Here is a 23,140-nt window from a genome sequence, read left to right as displayed (position 1 = left end):
ACCATACAGGCCAAATGACATCAAAGTAAAATTAACATTCAAAACTAAAGTGAACACTTCTGTGATGAGCTTTTGAGTTTTTTGTAGATAAATAACTTCTGTTTCATGTCTGTCAATAATATGTAGGTGCCTGGCGAAAATAGCAGCTATTTATATTTGTTTGCAAAATCATATCTAACTATACTTTACAGTTTCATATTAAATTTCCCATTAATTTTTTAAATTTGGTCCAGTATAGAGCAAGAGCGCTGCAGCCAGCAGCCACAAAACGGGCTGCAGTATAAACCGATGGGGCGATAGCGCACCGTCAACGTGCGTCCATCCTTGCCCTCGATGCACCAGTTACAGTCACACAATCACCTTAACTCAGACAACCTGAGTCATCTTTACACTCTACTGCATGTCGAGCGTCTACATTAATGTTTTATGTTACAAGCTACAAAGACACTTTGAAAACAGTCACAACATGTGTCTGAGGAATATGTAATATTGTTGTACATTCAACTCCCAAAGCCTAAAACAAATCTAATTAAATGTCAAGAGTGGATTAAGCTGTGTGAAAGACCAGATCAGTATCATCAAGAAAGATATCTGTCTATTCAAACTTACCATTATCATCAAAAGATGAATTTTCTGTTTATGTAACTAGCCATAGCTAACATGTATAAAACTGCATAACTTTAAGATACAGATCAACAACATCTATACACCTTAAAATCAAATAAATTGCATAAATTCAGAAACAAATGAGAACTCTGAATAAATAGGAGAGTGAATTGATCAAGTAGTTACAAATGTATACAAAAGGCTACTCAACCTAAGCCATGGCTAACTGCCTCTTACCTTCTCTTTAGCCCGAAGTTCATCGAACATGTCCTGGATCTCCAGTTTCCAGTCCTCCTGCAGGGAGTGGAAGGAGTCCTGCGGCATCTCTTCCTTCACCTGCTGCTCCAGGGCCGTCAGCTGGGCCAGAATGGAGCAAAAATTGGGTCTGCGGTGGGGGTCCTGGTCCCAGCACTCTGTTACACATACAAGCACACACGGTAAGAAACCAGGGTTTACCACACTACAGCATTCAGATACAGAATAACACTTGTTACTATTACAACTGCATGGCTGTCCTCACACACTGACACAAAAATAATAGATTACCTAACAGGAGCAAAACGGGTATTAAGGAGTTTCATGCTGGAAAATCCTAGTGTGTGCTTAACTTACAAAGAGGTTATTTAGAGTTAGCTATTTAGAGTTAGTTTGGTTGTAAAATCTTGTTTCCTCAAACTGAGTGGAAAACATCTGACAAAAAAGTGAGACACGTTCACTTGTGTCCAGTATGGTTTCACTTCTTTTGAGCGTTTTCTTGAATCAAGGGACGTGAAAGGAGGAAGTCACTCACTGATTCACCATAATCCTAAGAGTTATAGATCTGCACTGAAGAAAATGTGAATTTTATCACCCTGTTGAAAGGCGTTCATTAGGATTTTAACACTTAAAATAAGGCCAGATTACTTACTGAGGTGGATATTTCTGCACTCATTACACTTCATATCCTGCACTGCCTCTAATTTTTATTTACACATATTTCAGGCACTTGTGTGAGCACAATCTAGAGTCAAGCTGATCACTTATTCAAAGTGTTATGCTTAATTAACTTGCTGTGGGGGGTTTTGCATAATTTGCTGCAACACTTTGGGCATTACAAGCAGATCAAAAACCAATCCGATAATTAATTAATCCTCTGAGGTGGCTATCGGTGGTTTTGTGCACTGATCTCTCTTTTTTTTAAAAATACAACCGTAAAAGACAAGCTGACATCAAGAGAAGGGGCTAAGCAGAAAGAATAAAAATATCTTTCTCTGCCTGTTGGGAAGTTTGTGTCAGGAATGACGCAGATAGGCCTTTAGTGTGTTAGCAAGTGCAGGTGACTGTGTGGATCCACTGGATTTCTTTTTTGACAAGAAGCTGAACAAAGACAGAGGACATATGGGCACAAACATATTGCACAAGGTGGCTCCAGTGCAAAACACTTCCCCTCTACAGCCACGTTATTAACAACATACAGGAATTTGTTTTTCTCAATTTCAAACCAGCTTTGGGGAAATGGAAAGAGAGCGTGCTGGGGACACAAATTTGATCTCACGCAAGAGTACTCTCACACCAGTTTACTGAAAGTCACTCTTCACAGTGCTCTGAGTGCATTCAATTACATCTCTGCACATATCAACACACGTCCCACCTGACATGAGCTGGGCGAAGGGCTCGGGACACGTGGAAGGGATGGGCAGGGTGAGCTTGTTGACGGCGACTCCATAGGCGACAGCAAGTCCATCAATCCCTTTGTAGGGTGCCTCTCCTGTTAGCAGCTCCCACAGCAGAACACCATAGCTGGAGGGAAAAAATACAGACAACAAGGCATGAGAGAGCACATTCAGACCACAGTTAAATGCAGGATATAAAACCAAACTAGCTTCCTGTTACAGTATTTTCACATTTTTACATAGAATTACACCTAACCACTACAGCATTGTAAACCAGTTACATATGAGTTACATATGTTCAAAAGCTGCAAACTCAATACCTCCTCTAGATGCTTCACAGTGAAAGCCTTCTAGCTTGAACTGATGATGACTTTTATGGTTATCTTAATGCCTCCATATGTAAAACTCTTGTGTTATTGGAGCAGCATTTGTTTGCGGGAAAACAAATGTGTTGCTTTCAGGCCTTTCAACTCAGTGTTCTGGGGTCAGATTCCCAGGTCTGCCATAGTGTCTTCTGTGATGCTACCAATAGAGGGTGCCAAAATCTACAATTTTTAATTTCCACACATAGTGGCTTGTATCAATTCATTTGTTGGCCTCTGGTGGGCAGTGGAACACGCTGAGAAGAACAACACTGTCATATTAAAACCTTATAAAGCTGTTGAGGCAAATGTGGTAGCAAACGATTGCTAGTTCTGTTTTGGTCTCCAACGGCTCCTCAAGAAAATACCTGGAACTTATTAGCTGATAGATGCTACACTAAGCTAGTCGCAAACTTGGTCTATCTGTTGTTTGGGCAGGTAGTGTACAGTGAGTTCAGAGCTCGTTTGCTGACAACAGCTGCATGCTGCAGCTGGAAACAATGACAATGAGAGCAGAGTTTACCGGCTGAAAACCAAGACAATGAGCTAAAAAAGCTAAAAAGCCTCTCACAGAGCTGAGAGGAACTGCAGAGGTGGGTGATAATTTTCTGTGAGTTACTCATCACGAGTGAACACTTTCACATTACACACAGTCATTTGAACCACTGTTAATATCAGAAATATTGATTAGTGCAGCTTTAAGATATATTTAGAGGTTATGGGTGGTTTAAATATACATTTTGACATTGTTCTACATTTATACACAGTAAATTGGTTAAAAGAAAGTCAGTCACACTAAGCTGTCAGCTCCCAATCACATTATATTGCTGAATGTGAGGCTGTTCGTTAGGTTTGGGGAGGGAAACACTGCTGAAAATCCAGTATAACTGGATTCAGTTAAGAAAAAAAAAGTTGTTTATGTATTGAAATACATGATAATGTTTTGTCCTCTGACTCATGCCTGCAGACATTTGCAGCATAGATACTGAGAGGTGGTATGAAATGTGTTTTGTTACAAAATGGGATATTTCAACATGACTGACACCTATGTCCTTACTATTTACATACTGTATATGATGATGTTTTTAAAAGAATAATAGCCCATTTAGTTCTGACCTGACATGACAAGATAACACTTTTACACACTGGGTCGTCTATGGTGTTTGGATGGTAGCTTTTTCTGCTTTTTGCTTTGCAGAACATATTATTACTTATAGAAACACATTTACATTTATATACAACACATTTATCATCATAGAACTGACAGAACAGAACCAGGACACATTTGTGCGATGGAATATTTTTGCTTGTTGAAACATATGCTTGCAAAGCAATGTGAACTCGTGCATGCAGCACTTGTACAAACACAAATACACACAAACACACACACACACACACACAGAGGACTTTTGAGCCCACACAATGGGAGCAGCCCTGTGTCCTAAGAAGATGAAGCGTGGCGCAGGACTTGGATCTCCCACACTGTCAATTAGCCCTTGCCCGGACCTGACTGAACGCACTGTGGAGGCTCGCTAAGTGGAGAGCGCAGGCCGCAGCCTTTTTTTATTTAGTTCTTTAATTACAACTTCCACACACTGTGACTGTGCAGAAATGCTGCTTGTCGGCTCGCCCCGAGGCGGTCGTCGTCTCTGCGTGGCGGCTTTGGAGACGAGTGGCCGTAGACAGATGAGAAAGAATAGTAGAACAAAGATTACCCTTCATTTTCAGAGCAGGGCTGCCTGCCTGCCCGCCTGCTACTCGCTCATTTTGCTGTTTTCCAGATTGTGCAGTGATTGCTGTGAAAATGAGCCTGCGTGGGTTTGTTGTCGATAGACGGGGGAGATAGAAACTGAGAGGATGTGTGTGTGAGATAGTGAGATGGCACTGAGCCCATTAGGGTATAAAAACTGTACACTCTTACTAAATTGAATTCCTTAAAGTACCAGAAAATTCCTTAAGTAGCTTGTACCATAGCAGAATCCTTTTTGATGTTCTCAAGGACACTTTCAAAAGGGTCCTCTGTAACAGCATGCTCAATTGCTTTCATATAGGTTCTGAATGCTGCTGCAAAGAGCCATTTAAGAATGGATGAAAAGATCCAAATCCACAGAATTAAAATTAAACCATAGCATATGAGAATAACTGCTATAAACACAATGTAGCAAAGCTGTGAATGTGTTATTGCTTTAATAGATTATTTATATTTTCCCCTATCGCCGAGCAAAAACACCCGCTTGCTTCATTTCAAATGCAAATTCATGTGGCACTTAAAAGCCATCACGAATCACATAAAAAAAAAAAATCACAGTTGTCAATGTCATTGTTATACAACCACAAACCATAATCAAGAGACTCTTCTCTTTTTGTGTAGATGTGACCAAACACACACACAAATACTGTATGTACACACACACATACACACACACACACACACACAGAGCTATTCACAGATAAAGGGCTGCGGTTAGGTCTGGTGTGTGGCCTCCTTCTCTGTCTATACTGGAGACAATGGGACAGTGTGCAGTACACATGTCCCACAACAAAGCACAGAGCAGCTCTTTGAAGAGACGCCATCACATGGCTGCGGCTGCCCTGCTGCAATCCATCACTATGTCCCTCCATCTCTTCATCATTCTGTCTCCCACCATCACTTCTCTGCACTTTCACCCTTTTCCTGCCATTTTTATGAGGTTTTCTGTCCACAGACCGCTGCAGGAGGTCCACTGTCCTGCTGAGGAGCGGCAGATAATTATTTTATACTACTTCACTACTATAAAAGCCTGATCTCAATATTGAACGTCACAGGGGTATATTCCATGATTTAATATCGCACTTCCATAAAGTTGGGTGATTTGCTAGAGACAGATTTTACATAAGAATTGTCAAAATTGATGCACCAATTTATACATTAAATAAAACAGCTAATTATATTTTCGTACTATTTATATTAGCGCTCCTTCAAACACATTAGTGAAAATGTCACTGACTTTAGTGATCCCCTGACTTTTCCTGTAGTGCCACCAGCAGGTTGATACCTTTGGTTTTTGATACCTCTGCTTGATGGACTGCCATGAAATGTATTCACACAAAGGGGTTCATGTTCCACTCAGGATGAACTATAATAACCTTTCATCTGGTGACACCATCAGGTCAACATTTCAATCTGTCCAATACTTTGGTTTGTCATCAAATGCCTGCAAACGACATTCCCATCAGCCTCAGTTAATTAGCAAATGTTAGCATGCTAACACACTAAACTAATATGGTAGACCTGCTTAATGTCAGCAGATTAGCATTGTCGCTACGAGCATGTTAGCATGCTGGCTTGAGTATTTAGCTCAAAGCACCGCTGTGTATAAACACAGCCTCACAGAGTAGCTATCATAGCTATATTTACTTTATAAATGTACAGGGACGAGAGGGAAAAGAAGAGAGAGACTGGAGGGATATAACAGAATGAAATAGAGTCTCTGGTGAGTTCTGAGTCCATTCAGAAGCAGAGCTGAACACAAGCACACAGAAATACTCCAAAAGACACGGTTGGTGCGTCTGTTGCTAGCGAGCTTACAGCTAATGTACAGTTGGTATTTTGGCTGTTTGGGGAGAATAAACAGAAATGGTTCAGCGTTCAAATACCTGCAAGTGAAAATATGCTTTGTGTTCTATCTGGACATGCAGCTAGTCTTGTTTTATGTTAAAAGAATAGTTAGAAATTTTGGAAAAGCTAGATGAGATGTCTGAGAGAGGTATCACTCTTCACATCTAACTCTCGGCAAGAAAGCAAATAACTGTATTTCCCAGTATCCTTAACTATCCTTTCAAGGTACTTTGATTAAATCTATATCCCATTTCCTTAGAAAAATTCAGTTTTCTGGTCTGGCTATGCTCCACTGTATTTTACACGGCTGCTGAATATCTCTGGGCTTCAGACACTTCCACATCCCTGCTCACACAGAAACACACACAAGCACTCACCTCCAGACGTCGCTGCCCTTGGAAAACGTGGAGGACTTGATGACCTCAGGGGCCATCCAGGCGTAGGTGCCAGCAGTGCTCATCTTGGTGGTCTTGTGCCACTCTCTCGCCAAGCCGAAGTCAGTGATCTTCAACGTCAAACCCTCCATACATTCATTCTCTATGGGCTGAGCCAGAAGGACTGGAGAGAGGACAGACGGGTAGGCAGGAAGAGAGGGAAGAAGGAGAGAAAGACAGGTCAGGTTTTAAACAGGTACATGTATGAAATGATTGTATCACTTTTGTCTTTTTCTTTCCTGTAGAGTGAGTTCTGTCCTCACATTCACACATTCTTTGAGTCTTTTTCACTTCCTCTTTTTCTCCTATTTAGGCCACTACAATCTAAGCTGACACTGAAACACATTTCCACATATCCTATGACACACTACACTTCCATTTTGTCAAATCAGTGTAAACAACATAAATCGCTGCCCTTATAACAGACACACCATGTTTGAGTGAGCATCCCATCGGTCAGTTTAGTGAGCTTAGTCCACCTGGTAGGTTCGTACTTCACATTCACACTAAGGTTGGAGGTTAGCATGTTTTGGCTCAGCATGCCGAGCTGAGATCATGTGCTTGGGAACAAGGCCAAACGTGCTGCGACATCAGTGAACTGGCTCAACAATTTGGGTCACATGGGCGAATAGAGAGGAAGCATAATTGTTAAAATGAATTCAGCAGCTCCTGTGTATCACTGCTGGTTTGTTTGGGGTTTTCCTCCACTCATCTTATTATCACTTTATAGCAGCTTTTTTTTTTTTTTTTTTTTTTTTTTAAAGGATCAGTTTTGATTCTTTTATCTTGCTGCCCAACAACCACCCACACTGCTCCCGCATCACAGCCTCTGATCACAATAGCTATAGTGTATGATAATGTGTTGCAGCAAAATTCATCACACTATCATTTACTATTGTGCCATTGTTTGCTGAAGAACGCTGGAGTTACAAAACTGTTGGTCTAATGACTCAACTGACCAACAAGTCAATGTTTCTCAACACATTATTCCTTTAGAGTACAGTGATATTCATCTTTCCTGTATCTTATCTCATACCTGCAGACCACCATCATATAGCTGCTGAGTTACATGTTTCTTCAAAGCAGAACCCTCTTTCAGATGATCAGATGTGTGTCGGCTGTCACATGGAAATCTTGCTATTCCTATTTTGGTAATATGTAGGTTATTTTTGGATTTTTAAAGTTTTGTTTTGCAGCAAAATTGGGTTAAAAGTAACCAAAGAAATCAATGGAAATCATTATTATGACATTGCATCATAGACTCAGATGCTTATTTGATTATCAATTCATATTATCAATTCATATTTCCTGTGCAGCAAGCAAAGCTGTAACAAAGTAACTGACTGTGCAGTCTATTAAGCCCTCAATGCAACACAAGACGGAAAGCACCAAACAAAACCACATTTTAAATGTGTCAAGATGATAAGACTGAAACCTGGTAAAAGAAAACTGAAATATGTTTAAATGAAGAACAAAATAAACCCAAACACTTCAACTGATCAGGTGCACAGAGCCAATAAGTGGTTTTAATTAAGAGGGTCAATGATGATGTAGTTTGTTAGTGCCGTGTCATCATGCATCATTGTGAACACTTCTGGGTTGATTTAGCTATTTCTTGCAGACAAAGTAGGACAATTTTTCAAAAGTACAAGTTATCTCAAGTTCTGCAGGGACTGGCTTATTTGCATTAATTATCATGACTGAGAAAACTAAAGAGTTTATAGGCTTCTGAAACTCTTTCAAAATATCAGTGCAACTTCAAAAATGCTGGCATCAAAACACTGCATATGTCATAAATTGAAGTTCCAGCTTTTTTTTTTGTCCCAAACAGTATTGTTAGCATTTCTAATTCATGCACTGATTTGGCTTGTCAGACTACTCTTAAGATCCTAAATCCACTGGCCATTCTCATGTTCAGTTCTTCACACTGACACCTCAGCTAAGGTTGAGTAATGAATTGGAACCAATTCCAAAAAGGATTTCACTGGATTCCTGAGAGTGAAGTCTGGATCTACCTCACTTCCATCTGCATCACCGTACGCATGTGTCAGCAGCGCATGAGTTATTAAGAATGTGGTGGACCAGAAGTGACGCTTAAAGGTGTGGCTAAAACTTCCACAAAAGACAGGAATGTCAGGAAAGGATGTATTATTACTTAGCAAGATTTATTTCATGTCAGGAGGAATGTGGTCTAACGTGACAAAGCATTTCCTGGAATGTTTTTGATGTTCCCAGTCGTGGTCATAATGCTCAATAATTTGCTAACAATAGGACATCCGAGGAAAAAGGCCCACACTCAGCTTTTTTATGTCAAGACAGAGAATATTTCTGGTTTTCTTCATTTTAGCTTTCAATCAGAAAGAATCACAAAATATTTATTACATCAAATGACCCTAGTGAACATGGATTTGGTGATTTGCAGGTTAAAACTGGGCTTTATGGTTGAAAACTAAATAGTTTTTAAACATCTAGATTACATTAAATGACTGTACTTGAATGTGCAGCAGGTCCTAACTACCTATTCAAATATAGTCATTGCTTGTGAACCAAGGATCATAAGAAACCTAGATGTCTTAAAAACATTCACTTCTTAACCAAATTTAGCCCAGTTTTCACATAAACGTCTGTAAACCTTTTGACCTACAAATGACAAAAACCATTCTTACTCTCACTGGGGATTATGAAACCTTAAATCTACTGAAAACTGTGGTTTTTGCCGTCAACATAACCGTGTTGCTTTTCATACTTCAATAATACGACAACAATTGGAGCCAGGATTTGATGAATCAATGGTTGAATCCAGATTGATTAAAATCTCAGCAGTAATATGGAACAATCAGATATGGATGACTGACATGAAAGTATAGGTCGATCTAAACATAGACACACAAACAGAAATCCAAAATGAGAAAAGTACACACTGTAAAATGTAATAACCTATAAGTAAACACATTTTGGTAACCAGCCAATGTTGTGTAACCACACAGTGTTGGAAGGCTCGCCGGGCGACTTTCTATGAAAATAGAATATAATGTCGACGACGTGGGTTGCTGCGGTGTGACTCTGTATCACATGTCTCAGTATGATCGGCAGCCGTGCCTCTCTTCCCCTTTGCTGGCAGGCCGGGCATTGCTCAGGGCAAGGCTGGCCGTCAAACACAGGGAGGAGAAGCAGCAAAGAATTTGACTTATTATAGGGAAGTAAGACTACTGCTATTTGCAGTCACTTTCCGACTTTCTGGGCTCGCCGCTCTTTTCCTTTTTTTTTTTGCTCCTTCTTTCGACTGTATCTTTCACTGAAAAATCTGTCTTTTCTTTTACCACACATATTTCATCTTTCTCATACACATACTCTCTCTCTTTCTCTCTTTGTTGTCTCTGTCTTTGTCTCTCTCTCTCAGACATCCTGTGCTGCGCCTCGTAGCCCAGAGGCAGCGAGTTTGACGTCACAAAGGAATGCATCACAAGAGGTTGTGTTGTCTGCTCTGTGTGTGTGTGTGTGTGTGTGTGTATGAATGTTAAAGGGGATAGGAGACATGGTTCTTTCATAATGTAGTTGCAAGACAATTTCTGCACACAGTTTTGCTGAAACCACACATGCAGATACCTTCCATAGCAACACGTGTGTGATTTTGTGCATGTTATGTCTATAATGATGACAGGTGCAAAGACTGATAGTTAATGAAGGCTTTTACTTCACATTGGTAACGGTCTTTATTCTAACAGCCAGACAGCTTTCTAATGGGAAGAAACGGCACTAATGTATGTCCATCACAAACTTTCGCATCAACTTCTGCCTCAAGAGGAAGGCGCAAACAATAAAATAGCAAAAGTAGCCAGTGGCCAAAACAAAAACCTCTACAGTGAGAAAAAAGTGCCCACTCATTTAACCTTTTTGCAGAAAAATCAATTTCTGTCCATTCTACGGCTGAGTCATTGTTTCTGTCAATTCCGCAGGCCCTCAGGGAGGGGGTGGCGGTGGTGGTGGTGGTGGTGTTGCTGGGAGGGGGGGGGCGCTGGTATTTACTGCAACAGGCCTGATCCCTTGCTCCACTTCTTTTGTCCGCTTGCCGATCAGCGTCTGGTAAAAACAAGCCCCGGGCAGTCACCCCTATTTCCACCCGGCCGCTTGCTCGCTGCGCCCGCGACCCCACTTCCAGGAAGTGACGCCGGTATCGGCCAATTAGCCTCCGGTGGCGGGACTCTCCCTTGAAAAAGAAAAAAAAAAAAAAAAAGAAAAAAAAAAAGCAGGAGCCGATTTGCGATTCCCGCTCGCTGTTCATTGTGCACAATAAGCAGAGCGCTATTTTAGGAAACGGAGGTTAAGAGGGGTCATGTGACTCCAGACACTGACAGAGACAGGCGGGGAGGGACATGGAGGTGCTGCTGTGTAGAGCAAGAGAGGTGTGTGTGTGTGTGTGAGAGAGAGAGATACAGAGAGAGAGAGGAGAGAGAAGAGAGAGAGAGAGAGAGAAAGAGGGAGAGCGAGGTGCTGAATGTTGATTGTTATCATATGATTGAGTGAGACAGAGCACAGCTAAAAGTGGCTGCCTGGACCTAGAAAGCAGAATTATAGATAATGGTGCACACACACACACACACACACACACACAAAGCGCTCTCTCTACATTGGCAAGCAGAAACACATACACACACTTAACACAGGACACACATTCATTCACACTATGTCTGTTTTTTAGCAATATGCCCGGCTGCACACAAGCAGGAAAGCATGAGAAATCTCTGCAAACACACACACACACACATACAGAAGCATATGCACCTAAAGGATACATGCATATACAGATGAATACACATGCCAGGAAACTACCATACACAGACACAAACTGAGGTGTAGTCTAAATCACAGGGATGTATGGGTTGCATTACATGCCCTGCATTATTGGCATGTTTAGACCCAATTTGTACCTTTCAAGTAGTCAATGGGAAATGTGAGATTTATCAAAACTTCTTGACAACAAGTACTGTACATAATCTGTCAAAACATTTCTCATCATCAACAACAACAAAAAAAATCGTCTGGATGGTGTACAGCTTGACGTTTTCACACATTTCTTGAGCTGCGGTGGGAGAGGTGAGGGTGAACCTCAACAATAAAGCGGCAGTCAGACAGATGAACAATGATCTGAAACTCGCTATGTAGCTTCCTACAGAGTGGGGTGATAATTCTCATCACCACAAGTGATGCCTCTCACTTTGAACAAAAATATTGATTGTAGCTGCTTTAATGTTAGTCTACATTGACCCAATTTACCTCTGGTTTAAGTCATGTAATCGTTCAACATTTTGACTTTGTTTCCGAGAGTGAGATGAGACTCACTATCAACATCACATCTGCGTTAAATATAGACGCGGAGTCAGGACATGGTTAGCCTAGCTTAGCATAAGGATTGGAAGCGGGGGGAAACGCCTTTCAACATTGTTTGTTTGACATACACAGGACTAAAAATGACAACTTGTGATGTGGTGTCATGCATGATGCAAATATTTCTCGGTGCACACAGTGACTATGAAGGGCATCTTGAAGTCCTGTGGTCACAGTGGTTGCCAGGTTTGGTTACACTGTGCCTGTACAGAGACTAAAACCTGTGATCAAAACTGTACGTGGGGGGCTCTGCACAGAGGTGTTGAGCGGATGGATACTGAACTGTTGTTCATCAAGAAATAGAAAGACAGACAGCCTCATAGCATTCCATCCATCCTGTGATGTAAATAGGTTTAACAACAGTCATGCTGGGAAAAGGGGCAAATACAGTCCCTGGCTCCAGGCCTGCGCAGGTGCATGCACCCACACACACACACATACAGAGAGATTTATTGTAAAGGCCAACAGGCGTATATATAACAAGGTTCTGACAGTTTCATAACACACACACACAATAAATATACATAATCCATGCATATAAATGTCCCTCTGCACTTAAGGGACAGATATAGCCTACCTGTACACACACATGCATGAACAAATGTGTCCACACACACACACAAGTAGCGACAAACACGCAAATTACACAAGTAACAAAAGCATTTTAGTAATCTTAGTAGCACACATACACACCACATTCTTTTTCCACTTCCTGAGTGCATCCACAGTTCAGCCCTGTTCAACCTTCCTCCTCTCGCCACCGCCATCACACTGACGACAGCTGCCGAATTAGTCAGTGGCTTACTGGACGGCGTGTGGCAATACACTGTGTCCAAATCAGCCAATGACCCAAATAACATTAAGTCTGCTGTTGACATCTTCAAAACTGTAGCGAAAAAGTTGAGAAGTTTCAAAGTAGTGCACTTAGGTGTGGACAGGATGACTCCAGAGTACAGAGGCAGGATCCATGGGAAAACAGGCTCATACGCTTAATGACCTACATGCTGTACAGTGAGCTATAGCAACAGCACAAACACAAATAGCCTGAGGTCTTTTGCATATAATCAGCGTATGTAGGACACCGGAATTTAAGAGACGGATTTTTTTTTTTTTTTAAATTTAGGGTTTGGAGCTGATAAACTTGGAATTTGATGAATTGTTTTGGGCTAATACATGAAAGATACATACATGTGATTTTTATCTACATCCTCTGCTATCTCCTACCTGACATCACAGTTTGAGAAGGTGTGTTAACAAAAGTGGCAAACAGAGCAGGAAATCCACCTTTCCTTCAAAGGATAACAGCAAGTAACATGACTAGATCAGTCTTGCCCAGACAGAGCGTCTTCCTGATAGAGAGGCGAAACCAACAATGTCGCCACAAAAACACCATGATAGATCTCCATGGCAACAGGACTCTGTTTGGCATTGTTTGTTGTTCAGAAACAAGAGTGTGTCAGTTGCAGACATGACTCGTACTAGCGGCTGCATAGATATGAGTTTGGTGCTGGGACTGACTCAACCCAGCAAACAGTTAGCTTAGTGAGAATACCAGTGTCAGGGATTTTTGCACGGGCCGTTCCCAGGCTGATTTAACATAAGCTTACCTGACTGATAAAGTATAAGCATGTCACAAGCATGTTTACATTCCCCACACTTTCCACATCATTAAACAAGAGCCTCAGGTCTATTTGGATTTCATAACAGTTGCCTTACGTGCAAAATCAGTTCAACCTTTTGGAAAAAAGACACTGAACTTTCAAATGAAGTGAAATACTTTCATTCAGGGAACTTGCTCTAACGTCATTACCAATGTAATGACCTTACATTTCAAGAAGTCTTAGCCGCAAAGCATAAAACTGCCAAAATGAGTGTCTGCAAAATCAGATGGCTGGTAATGCCTACATAAAATTGATCTTTATGGAGTGTGGTGTCTTTTTTTTAAAGGGGACCTATTATGCTCCTCTCCAGCTCTATATTTTTATTCTGGGACTAAACCAGAGTAGCTTTGCATGATTTATAATTCAAAAAAATTATTTTCTTTATCTTATTTATCTTATACTGGTTCTTTATGCAGCCCCTCAGTTCAGCCTCTGTCTGGCCGTTTCAGCTCCTGTCTCTTTAAGGCCCCTCCTTCCGATGAGCCCACTCTGTTCTGATTGGTTAGCTTCTGGAAGCTGCGTCACAGCCGACTACCAGCTGCTCGGGAGGCTACATAAACAAACCGCGAATGAAACTACAGTAGTAGGATTTCACTTCTTTTTCTTGTTCTTTCTCGAAATGTCAACTTCTCAAATACATCTGTACATGTCTGAGCCAGAATCTGATGTGAAATATGCAAGTGAACAATGTAAACAACACATGGAAAAACAGTAGCAACTACAGAAGGCTACAGAGTGGGTGGCAGTTTACGGGCATGAGCAATGAGCCGACATCAGCTCTTCGGCAAGGTAGAAAAAAATGCCATTTTGAAGCCAATCATCAAAAGTTGAGTATGTTGAGTTTTTGCCTGAGACCTGTTCACTTTAGCCTCAATTTTTTAGCCATTGAGTGCACTATATTTAAGACCCCATTTCCAAGATTCTTGTCTTAAACAAGTGAGCTGAAAACATCAGTCAGCCAAAGACTAACTTAAAGTATTTTTTCAACCAACTCATGGGGCTAACATAAGCTTAATTAGCTAGATAGCTATACTCGTTAAAATCTTCGTGTGACCATTGCAATTTAAACAGCAAAACTGACAGTCAGTGACTAGAAATGAGAAATGTGCTTTTGTACACCTCTGAGAGCAAGAACCCATTGTTTTAAAAAATTACTAAGAATTTCCGAGTGGAAAAGTAAATCCGCCGCTGCCATCATTGTAAACTGCATATGTGCCGTGTGAGAAAGGAATGCTTGACAGGCATAGCAACAGTAACTTAAGGGGAAGCGTTGCTTAGGGAACAGTCAGTTACACCTACAGCTCCTGAAATACAAAGAGCAAAAGCAAAGGTTCAACGTCCTGCTCAAGGACATTTGAGAGGACGTGGCGGTGCTGAACATACAGTGCATGTAGTGATAGAGGCTGTAACCTTTCAGCTGCGGGGCCGTCTCTCTCTAACCATCCAGTCACGATAACATGCCAGATGGAAAAGTCAGCTCCACAAAGCCGCTCTCTGCCTCTTCACTCTGCACCTCACTTAATTATATTTTCTCTATAATTCGACGCTAGAGCTACATCTCCATCTCTCACCGCATTTTTCTATGTATGCTATCATTTCTCACCCTCACCCCCCTCCCAATCTCTGATAGGGGCGGACTGATACATTACTGTGGAAGTATATTAAGCCGATATTGGCTGATATGACTAGAAATCTGATATTGTGTGTTTATATTCCCAACCAGAAAATAAAATTTACATTAAAAATATGAAGAAAACACAAAACATTTGTAAAAAGCTAGGTAAAAAAGTATTCCCATTTCAATGCAAATACTTTGCATGGAAATGGTTAAATTTAAAAGGTGGTGAATATCGGTTCAAGCCAAAAAATATCTGTATTGGCTTTTACATACACACATCGGTTCAACCTAAGCCTCCTCTATGCTCTCTCTACCTTCCTCCCTCTCCCCCCTCCCTACCCTGCACCCGTAGGCGAGGGGAGAATTCCGGCAGGGTGGGGGCTTTCCCCAGGAAGAACGGGAGCTTTGTCCCCTGAGGGACGAGGCCATAGGCTGACAGACAGTCTGGCAACCTCTGACCAGGCAGCCAGTGAGCGAGAGAGTGAGAGAGAGAGAGTGACAGGGCATAATCATAGTGCGGAAGATGTCAACTCATGGGTGAAACTAGCACTCGCTTCGCTAGAGTTTCGTCTTAGCTAAGGGCACGCAATATATTGTTCAGTGAAACCAGGAATTGGGCAACATTGGTAACTTTATAAGCCAGGCCACAGTCAAGTCAAGTTAGTTTTATTTATATAGCACCAAATCACAACAGAAGTTATCTCAGGGCACTTTTCACATAGAGCAGGTCTAGACAGTACTATTTAATTCACAGAAACTAAGCATTCCCCCATGAGAAAGCACATGGCGACAACAGTCATAGTTGACTCATAATTATGAATAGAAGATTCTGAAATCAATCTGAGGTGACATTTCTTCCTCATTTGATGTGTAAAGAGAGATTGACCCTCTACACCACAGTGTTGTCATTACATAAACCTGAAACCCCTAATGTTTATTTAATCGCTATATGGTTATTGTATCACTTTGCATGGTGGCAGGTGTTGAAACACTTGAAAACAGTTCATTTACTGGAAGACACTCTCCGTGCTCTGCAATTGAGAAATGTTGATTATGAAACCGTAAATAAGTGCATCAGAGGTGTCGGCAATAATCCGTCATTTACAGAAAAACAGAAAAAAAAAAACATGTGCGAAAAAAACCCAAAAACAAAACAGCAAGTACAGTCGGTCAAAGTTGAACCAGGATAAACCAAATAATTTTACCGTTCTTCATTTTCTCTTCCAATAAGAAAGGCTAACCTGTTGGTTTGTTTATAGCCAAGGCCCCATTGAACTCAATGGTGCTTTCCCTGATTTCAGTAATAGTCTAGTAGAGGGTAACGCAGAGGAAAATAAATAAAACCCAACTTGTAATAAACCATTATTTTTCTTCAGTCAATCATTAGTTGAAAGATAAAGAATCCAAACCCCATTTATATTCAATTTAGATATAAAAAGAAAGAAATAATCACATTTGAGAACATGGAATTAGCAAATGTTTAGAATTTTCTTTCTAAATTACTCTATATAAATTACTCTAAAATGTATCAATTGCCTGACTGTACTGTGACAAAATAATCTTAAGTCAAAGCTCCACTAACACTTTTTTTCCTCACAAAAAAATAACCTCATTGACAGAGAGATGCAGTAAATTATGTTATTCTGTCTGTAATGTAGCTATGATAAAAACCCAAACAGTTATGTAGCTTTGATTAAAATGTTTAAATAAAACAAAATTTAATATAGACTGATCTGTTCATTTTAATACATTTATATTTATTGAAATGTGGTGATATCTGTACATATAGAGCCCCAGGGACAGCGCTGTTGTTCTGTCCAGTAAAAACATGATGCTTCTCTTTACATTCAGGCAATCTAATATGGCAGCTAAAATTGTCAGATTTAATCTGTGAGACCAACATTAATCTTCCAAAAGGAATTATATCATGTATCAAAATGTTACAGAGACATTAGAGCCAGCGGTACATCTCAAAAGAGCTGCACAGATCAGTTAATCGGATCACGTTCTCCCCTGGATGACAACGGACATTGACCGGCCGATCATCTCAGGAGTCGGACTGCTAGCAGCTGAGATGACTGGCTGGTCTACCAGGCCAGTGGCTCCTCACATCTCCAAAAACATTGGAGCAAATTTCCAAATAGAGTTATTTGGATAAGCTGACTTACCTATTGGGAATCTAAATAGTTACTTTCTTGCCTGAAAAAATATTAAAACTTAATACAGTGCTACAGCGAAAATTACAACAGCTTTTAGCCTAAAAATCTCTGCCATCGCTGCCAGTTGGTGCGAAATGCATTCTGGGATACTTCGGCTGCCTTCAGCCAACCAATTGTGTAGCTTCATCACTCAGTAACTCACTCAGTCATGGACATTTGTGTTTATAGGGCTGGCCCTGCTGTTGCAGTCCAGCCAAAAACAGCGCAAGTTTAAAGATGCAGTGCGGAACTTTTGTCTCCCCCTTCTGGCAGTGAGAGTAATTACACAAACACTATGGATGTCAATGCCCCAGACCCCTGACGCTTTTTACGTGAGCCAGTCCCCGCCCTGGTGACGTGACGCGGTTAGGGCGCACTGAGGACAGTCCACCCTGGTCGACAGTTGCAAACCAATCATTGTTGGCTGACATAAAACGCATCACTACTAGTTCACCAGCACGGGAAAGTCACCACAGACACCAGATTTAAAAACTCCAGTATACAGAGAGATTTACCTAGCAGTGATAGGCTTAATCAGCTTTTTGTGAACTTGGGCTTCAGTGTAACAGATGTTCATTTATATGTAAAAGTCCTGCACTCCAGCTTTAAAGCCACGTTTTGCCCTCACAGGGGTGAGTGTTTCATTATGAAAAGATAGATTTGGGGTTCATCACATTTCCTGTAAATGCTTCACAGTAAAAGTTTAACAGTGACACCTTTGTATTGCAGATTTCACTGCATTCTCAGCGGTGTGTTGATCCAACATGATTTTGGTTTATAAAAGACAAAATGTGAAATCAATATCAAGCGCTCAATTTATACAACAATGAACAAACAACAATTGATTTTAGTAAATCAAATATAGGAAATCAAACTTAGCTAAACAACCAGGACAAACCTGTTCCTATCAAGCACATTCTGGAAAACAAACTACAAGCTAATCATCTCGAGAGTCTGAAACACACCTTTCAACACACACAAACACAAGGGAATTTTCTGTTTCTGGGCATCCACATTAACGCTGTCAGAGTGGAGTTATAAATGATTCCCTGTGCAAAGTATCCAGTGCCAGGTAAAAACACTGTGAGGTCTAGAAAATGGTCACTCATTAACAAGCCTCCACTGCTCATATGTTGAAATTTAACCTTCATTAGCGCCATTTTCTTAGAAACTCAGATAGGGGGTCATTACTGGATTGACTCCAGAAGCTCTGAGGTCAAGGTAGTGGTGGGAAGCAGGGGTGACGTACTGTGGAAGTAAATATGATGGATCAGACACAACCAGGTAAGAAATGTACTGCAAGTACATGGCTATGCCAATTAATTCGTAACTACAGTATAAAGCCCCTAAGTCCAAGGAACTAAGGAGCTGAACTCAGGAACTAAATCAGGAAAGTCCCTTTTGAGCAATCCTGTTTGCGTTTACACCACATCTGAAGATCCAAAAAGATTAGACTGATGAGAGATTAAAAAATAACGTCATTGTCTGAAATGTAATTTTCCCACACAATGAAACAACAGAGTTCTTGTGTTGTTTTCCGGCGGTTTACTGATTTGTAATTGAGACATCCCAAGAGTTCCTGGACCTGAAATTACTATCTCCGGAGCAGGGAAAAGAACTACGGCCGAAAACTAAATATTAGACCCTGGTTTCTCCAGTCAAATCAGTAGCGACATCAGATTTACATGAATGTACTTTTTGTTGTCTATATATCTTATGGGAACTTGACTAAAATGTTCTTGGTGAGCAGAGTAGCATTTCAGTTATTAAAACATTTATCTCACAGGCAGAGCTGCTTTGAAGGCAGAAATTAATTAATGATTCTAATTAATTTACACTAAATAAATCACTACAGTATATGCAAATGCACATACGCTGGCATGTAATCAGTATATAATGCCAAATGTACATGAAAGAGAAGGAAAGAAGGGGAAAAAAAAAACAAAATTCCCCAAAATATGCAAGTACATAAAAAAAAAAAAAAAATTGGAAAAAATACTCCTGGCCCCAACTTAAGCACCCCTCATCCCTCCACTCAATTTCTACAACGAAATTGTATGGAGCTGATTTTGAGCCAATGTAATTAGCTGTTGTTCATTAACTTAAAATGGAAAACTTAACCTGGATATGACATAAATTATACAATAATTAAATGACAATTTGTTTTTTTGGCAAACAGAAACACTGTATTCCAGTGATCCAACCTTATAAACTGACATTCAAGAAAATAAGAAAATCAGAGTGATCATTTTTGTATTCTCTTGAAGTAGACCAAAATATTATAGGGATTACTGTATATTGATACAACACAGGGATTTCTGATGTGCCAGTGGTAAATAGTAATATCTGATAGTAATCTTATCACACTATATGATATTTCTTTATCTTCTCTGGTGTTAAGGCTTGTAATAGTTGCATATTTGTACCCCAGTGTGATATCAATAGCCTTATAAAATGTATTATAGAATTACTACAGCTCTTTTTATTGAGAGTGGATAACATTGAAGGAAGGTTAACAGAAAGATTTAAAAAAAAAAACATTTATTGAATTCAGATGAAAAGGTCAAAAATTCTATTACCACCAAACCAATCTTTACTACATTTACGATCAACATTCCTTTGGCTGTTTTCCTTCCTGAAGTCTCCAAAACAAATGTGTCCTAATCCTCATGACCATTTTCTCTCCCACAGACAGTCATACAGTATGTAGGTTTTTTGTTCATTTGTATGGGAACTGTCTCGTGATGTGTATGGTGAGAAGAAGGCCAAGCTGAGAATGAGGTTTCAGACCAGAGAAGGGAAAAAACAACAACAGATTTCACTCTGGCTGAGTTCTGGAAACCCCTCTACTTCCTGTGCGCTCTGACCTTCCACTGTCTGCTTTTCTTTCTTTTTTTTCCTCCTCCTCCTCCTCCCCTGCAGTTCTGTTGTTCTGCCCCCTCACTCATCCTGCTTGGACTACATACACACACATATTCTGCAGCTTTCATGACTAAGCATGGGTATGCAGTCATTGTGTGGGCATATCTCATTTTGCACTTATGCACTGTGCTGTATGAGACTGGATATATGGTCTTACAGAGATATCAGGCCACAATCTCCATCGTATCAAAACTCCCACGTCAGCATACAGATATTATTTGTTACATAATGATCACTATACAACCTGAATTTAATTTAGTGCAATATTTTGGTTGGACTACACCCAGGTATGCTTGGATATTTTTCACCAATATTGCTATCACCCTGAGTTTTAATGTAGATTTGCCCTGGAGAGAAGAGAAATCTCAGGAAAGATATGATGGCATAATAACTGTCTAAACTACAAAGCAATTATTTAATAATTTCTGGAGGAAATGTATGTGCTCACTGCTGAAAATTTGCACTTGAAACATTTGAAAAAGATAACTGAACAAAGTGCAATACAATGAGTAAAAGAAGTTGCAATGGTAGTTAAAATGGAAGGGCTGAAAGACGTTGAAGTTTCAGATTAAGTACTGAAAGAAGTTGAAGAGTTCATTTGAGTGAAAGCACTGCGAGGAGTTAAAGACTTAGTTGAGCTTCAAGCAATGAAAGGAGCTGAAATGTTGGTTGAAGTACACTGTGCTAGAAGGGTCAGTCAAAGTGGCGGTCCAGAAATAAAGAAGTGCCTTTTCAGATGTCTAAACGGAAAGTAACTGTTGCTGTGTCAGCTGAAGAGTAAGCACTGCAGGACTGTCTAGGAAAACACTGAGAACACAAGGAATTTCCGAAAGGATGATAATCATAAAGAAGTGTGCATCATTAAAAACAACTATATAATAATTAATAACTCACATTATGAACCTAATTCTATTAGGTCATTTCTTTTTGATGAAGTGCATTAAAACAAATAGTATAATATATACTATAATACACTGGGAATGTCCGTTTTACTGAGAGTACTGCTTCCCTTTGCTATGCTAAGCTAGGCTGATCACCTCCCAGCTCCTGCTCTGTATTTAACAGACATGAGATTGACAGTGATATTCTCATATCATTCACGGAAGGAAAGCGAAAAATACTCAACTATTTCTTTACACAGCTCAACATGGCATAAAATGACTTTGAACCTCATTTTTTGAGGACATAATAAAATTGAGATCAGCACAAAAACTGCGGTCCCGGAAGCTTTGATCTAAAAACAATGGGATCAGAACTAGGCTTGAAAAACAGACAGCTGAATTCTGTTCATGCACACTTGTGTGAATCTCTTCAATCTCCAGGTCTGACCTGCTCTTCGATTCAATGTGAACTTGAGGTCAATGGAGGCTTCTTGGACCAAATAATAACAATAAATAATAATAATAAAAAAAAATAAAAGGACGCAGGGAGCCTTATCACCCTCTGACACACACTCTGAGCCAGCAGCCATGCACTACCCCAGGTGACCCCCTTTGACTCCCTGCCAGGACACCCCAGGCCTCCCTTGGATATGCGAGTCAGCAAAAACTGGCAGTGAAGGAGTATGTGTGTTTATGGATGGGTTACTTCATGACGATGCACTTTACACTTGACTTTTGAGGTTATGCCTTCTGCTGAATAAAAATACATTTGCTCTTCATGGTGATGCGCCTCAAAAGTTGTGAATTAGTTGAGAAATGAAGTAAACTTTGAGAGCAGGCATTATATTTCAGAGTCTAGTTGTAGCCCATGATGCATATTGTATAACTTAATGTATTCACTGTAGGTTACTGAAAGATCTCACAACTCTCGTGCACGGAGAGGAAACTGTTGTAACATCTTTACACTGTATTGCAGTGACAATGCACGAGTTCCTGAGTTTCCTTCCTTGGTGCTTAAAGCTCACTGCTGTTTCACTGCATTTCCCAGAGTTCACTAGTGCCAATCAAGCAGCATAGCTGAATCATCTTTTCCCTTGAATTTTCTGTAGTTAAAGTAGTGATTTTCTATGGTGTTTTTTTCCTTCCTCTTTCAGTCACGGTGGCTATTTGTTCTCACGCTAACAGTTTTCTTTTAAACAAGACTCCATTGCTACTGTCTGACATTTAAATCACTTCTTCTATGCCAGAGGCTATTCATCATCTGGGGCCAGATAAACACATGATGTAGACTCATGTACAGAATGCATGTACCAGTGTCTATACGGAAACTGTAAAAACATACAGTAGATGTAAAAACACCCCCTCCCTTCACGCATGCTTTACATCATGCACACTCAGACTTATTACAAGTCAGCTGAGTTGAGTGTGATGAAGCAGTGAGGCAGAGGAAGGATAACATCAACAAGGGAATTCCTGTGACATTTTCATTGAAGCTGTAGTGTTTTCAGCTCATCGTGGATCTCAGAGTATCGGGAAAGTTTAGTATAACAACATGCCTACATGTGTGCCTTGGTTCTTCTCCTTTTTTATTTTATTTCCTTTATTTCTATTTTTATTTCCTTCATTTGGATTGTTCAGCAGAATATGCGTATGTGTTTGTTTTCATCTTCTAACTTTAAATTTTAGTTTAACACTTGGAACATATAAGCAGTATTTTTTCACATCACAAGTAGTCTGGAAGGCAATCATGGTCCAGTATGCAAGTTACAAATGTGTGATTTGGAAGCTTAAAGCCTCGAGTCAAGTACAAATACACTGAGGAT

At 40.3% G+C, this 23,140-nt stretch overlaps 1 protein-coding gene across 1 annotated transcript in view; it reads right to left on the bottom strand.

The window, feature by feature from the left end:
• The window catches only part of LOC121889356 (mitogen-activated protein kinase kinase kinase 11), a 51,880-nt gene that overhangs the window by 18,408 nt on the left and 10,332 nt on the right, over positions 1 to 23,140 (bottom strand). Inside the window, exons 2-4 of the mRNA XM_042401239.1 lie at positions 6,596 to 6,776; positions 2,237 to 2,385; positions 844 to 1,019 (exon numbers count right to left, since the gene is read on the bottom strand). Coding sequence (XP_042257173.1) covers positions 844 to 1,019; positions 2,237 to 2,385; positions 6,596 to 6,776 — 506 coding nt within the window. The remainder of the gene's footprint in view (positions 1 to 843; positions 1,020 to 2,236; positions 2,386 to 6,595; positions 6,777 to 23,140) is intronic.

The sequence above is a fragment of the Thunnus maccoyii genome, chromosome 22, assembly GCF_910596095.1.
Source record: "Thunnus maccoyii chromosome 22, fThuMac1.1, whole genome shotgun sequence".
Taxonomy (NCBI): Eukaryota; Metazoa; Chordata; class Actinopteri; order Scombriformes; family Scombridae; genus Thunnus; species Thunnus maccoyii.
Note: the sequence above shows the minus strand (reverse complement) of the source record. Positions and strands in the feature narration are given on the sequence as shown.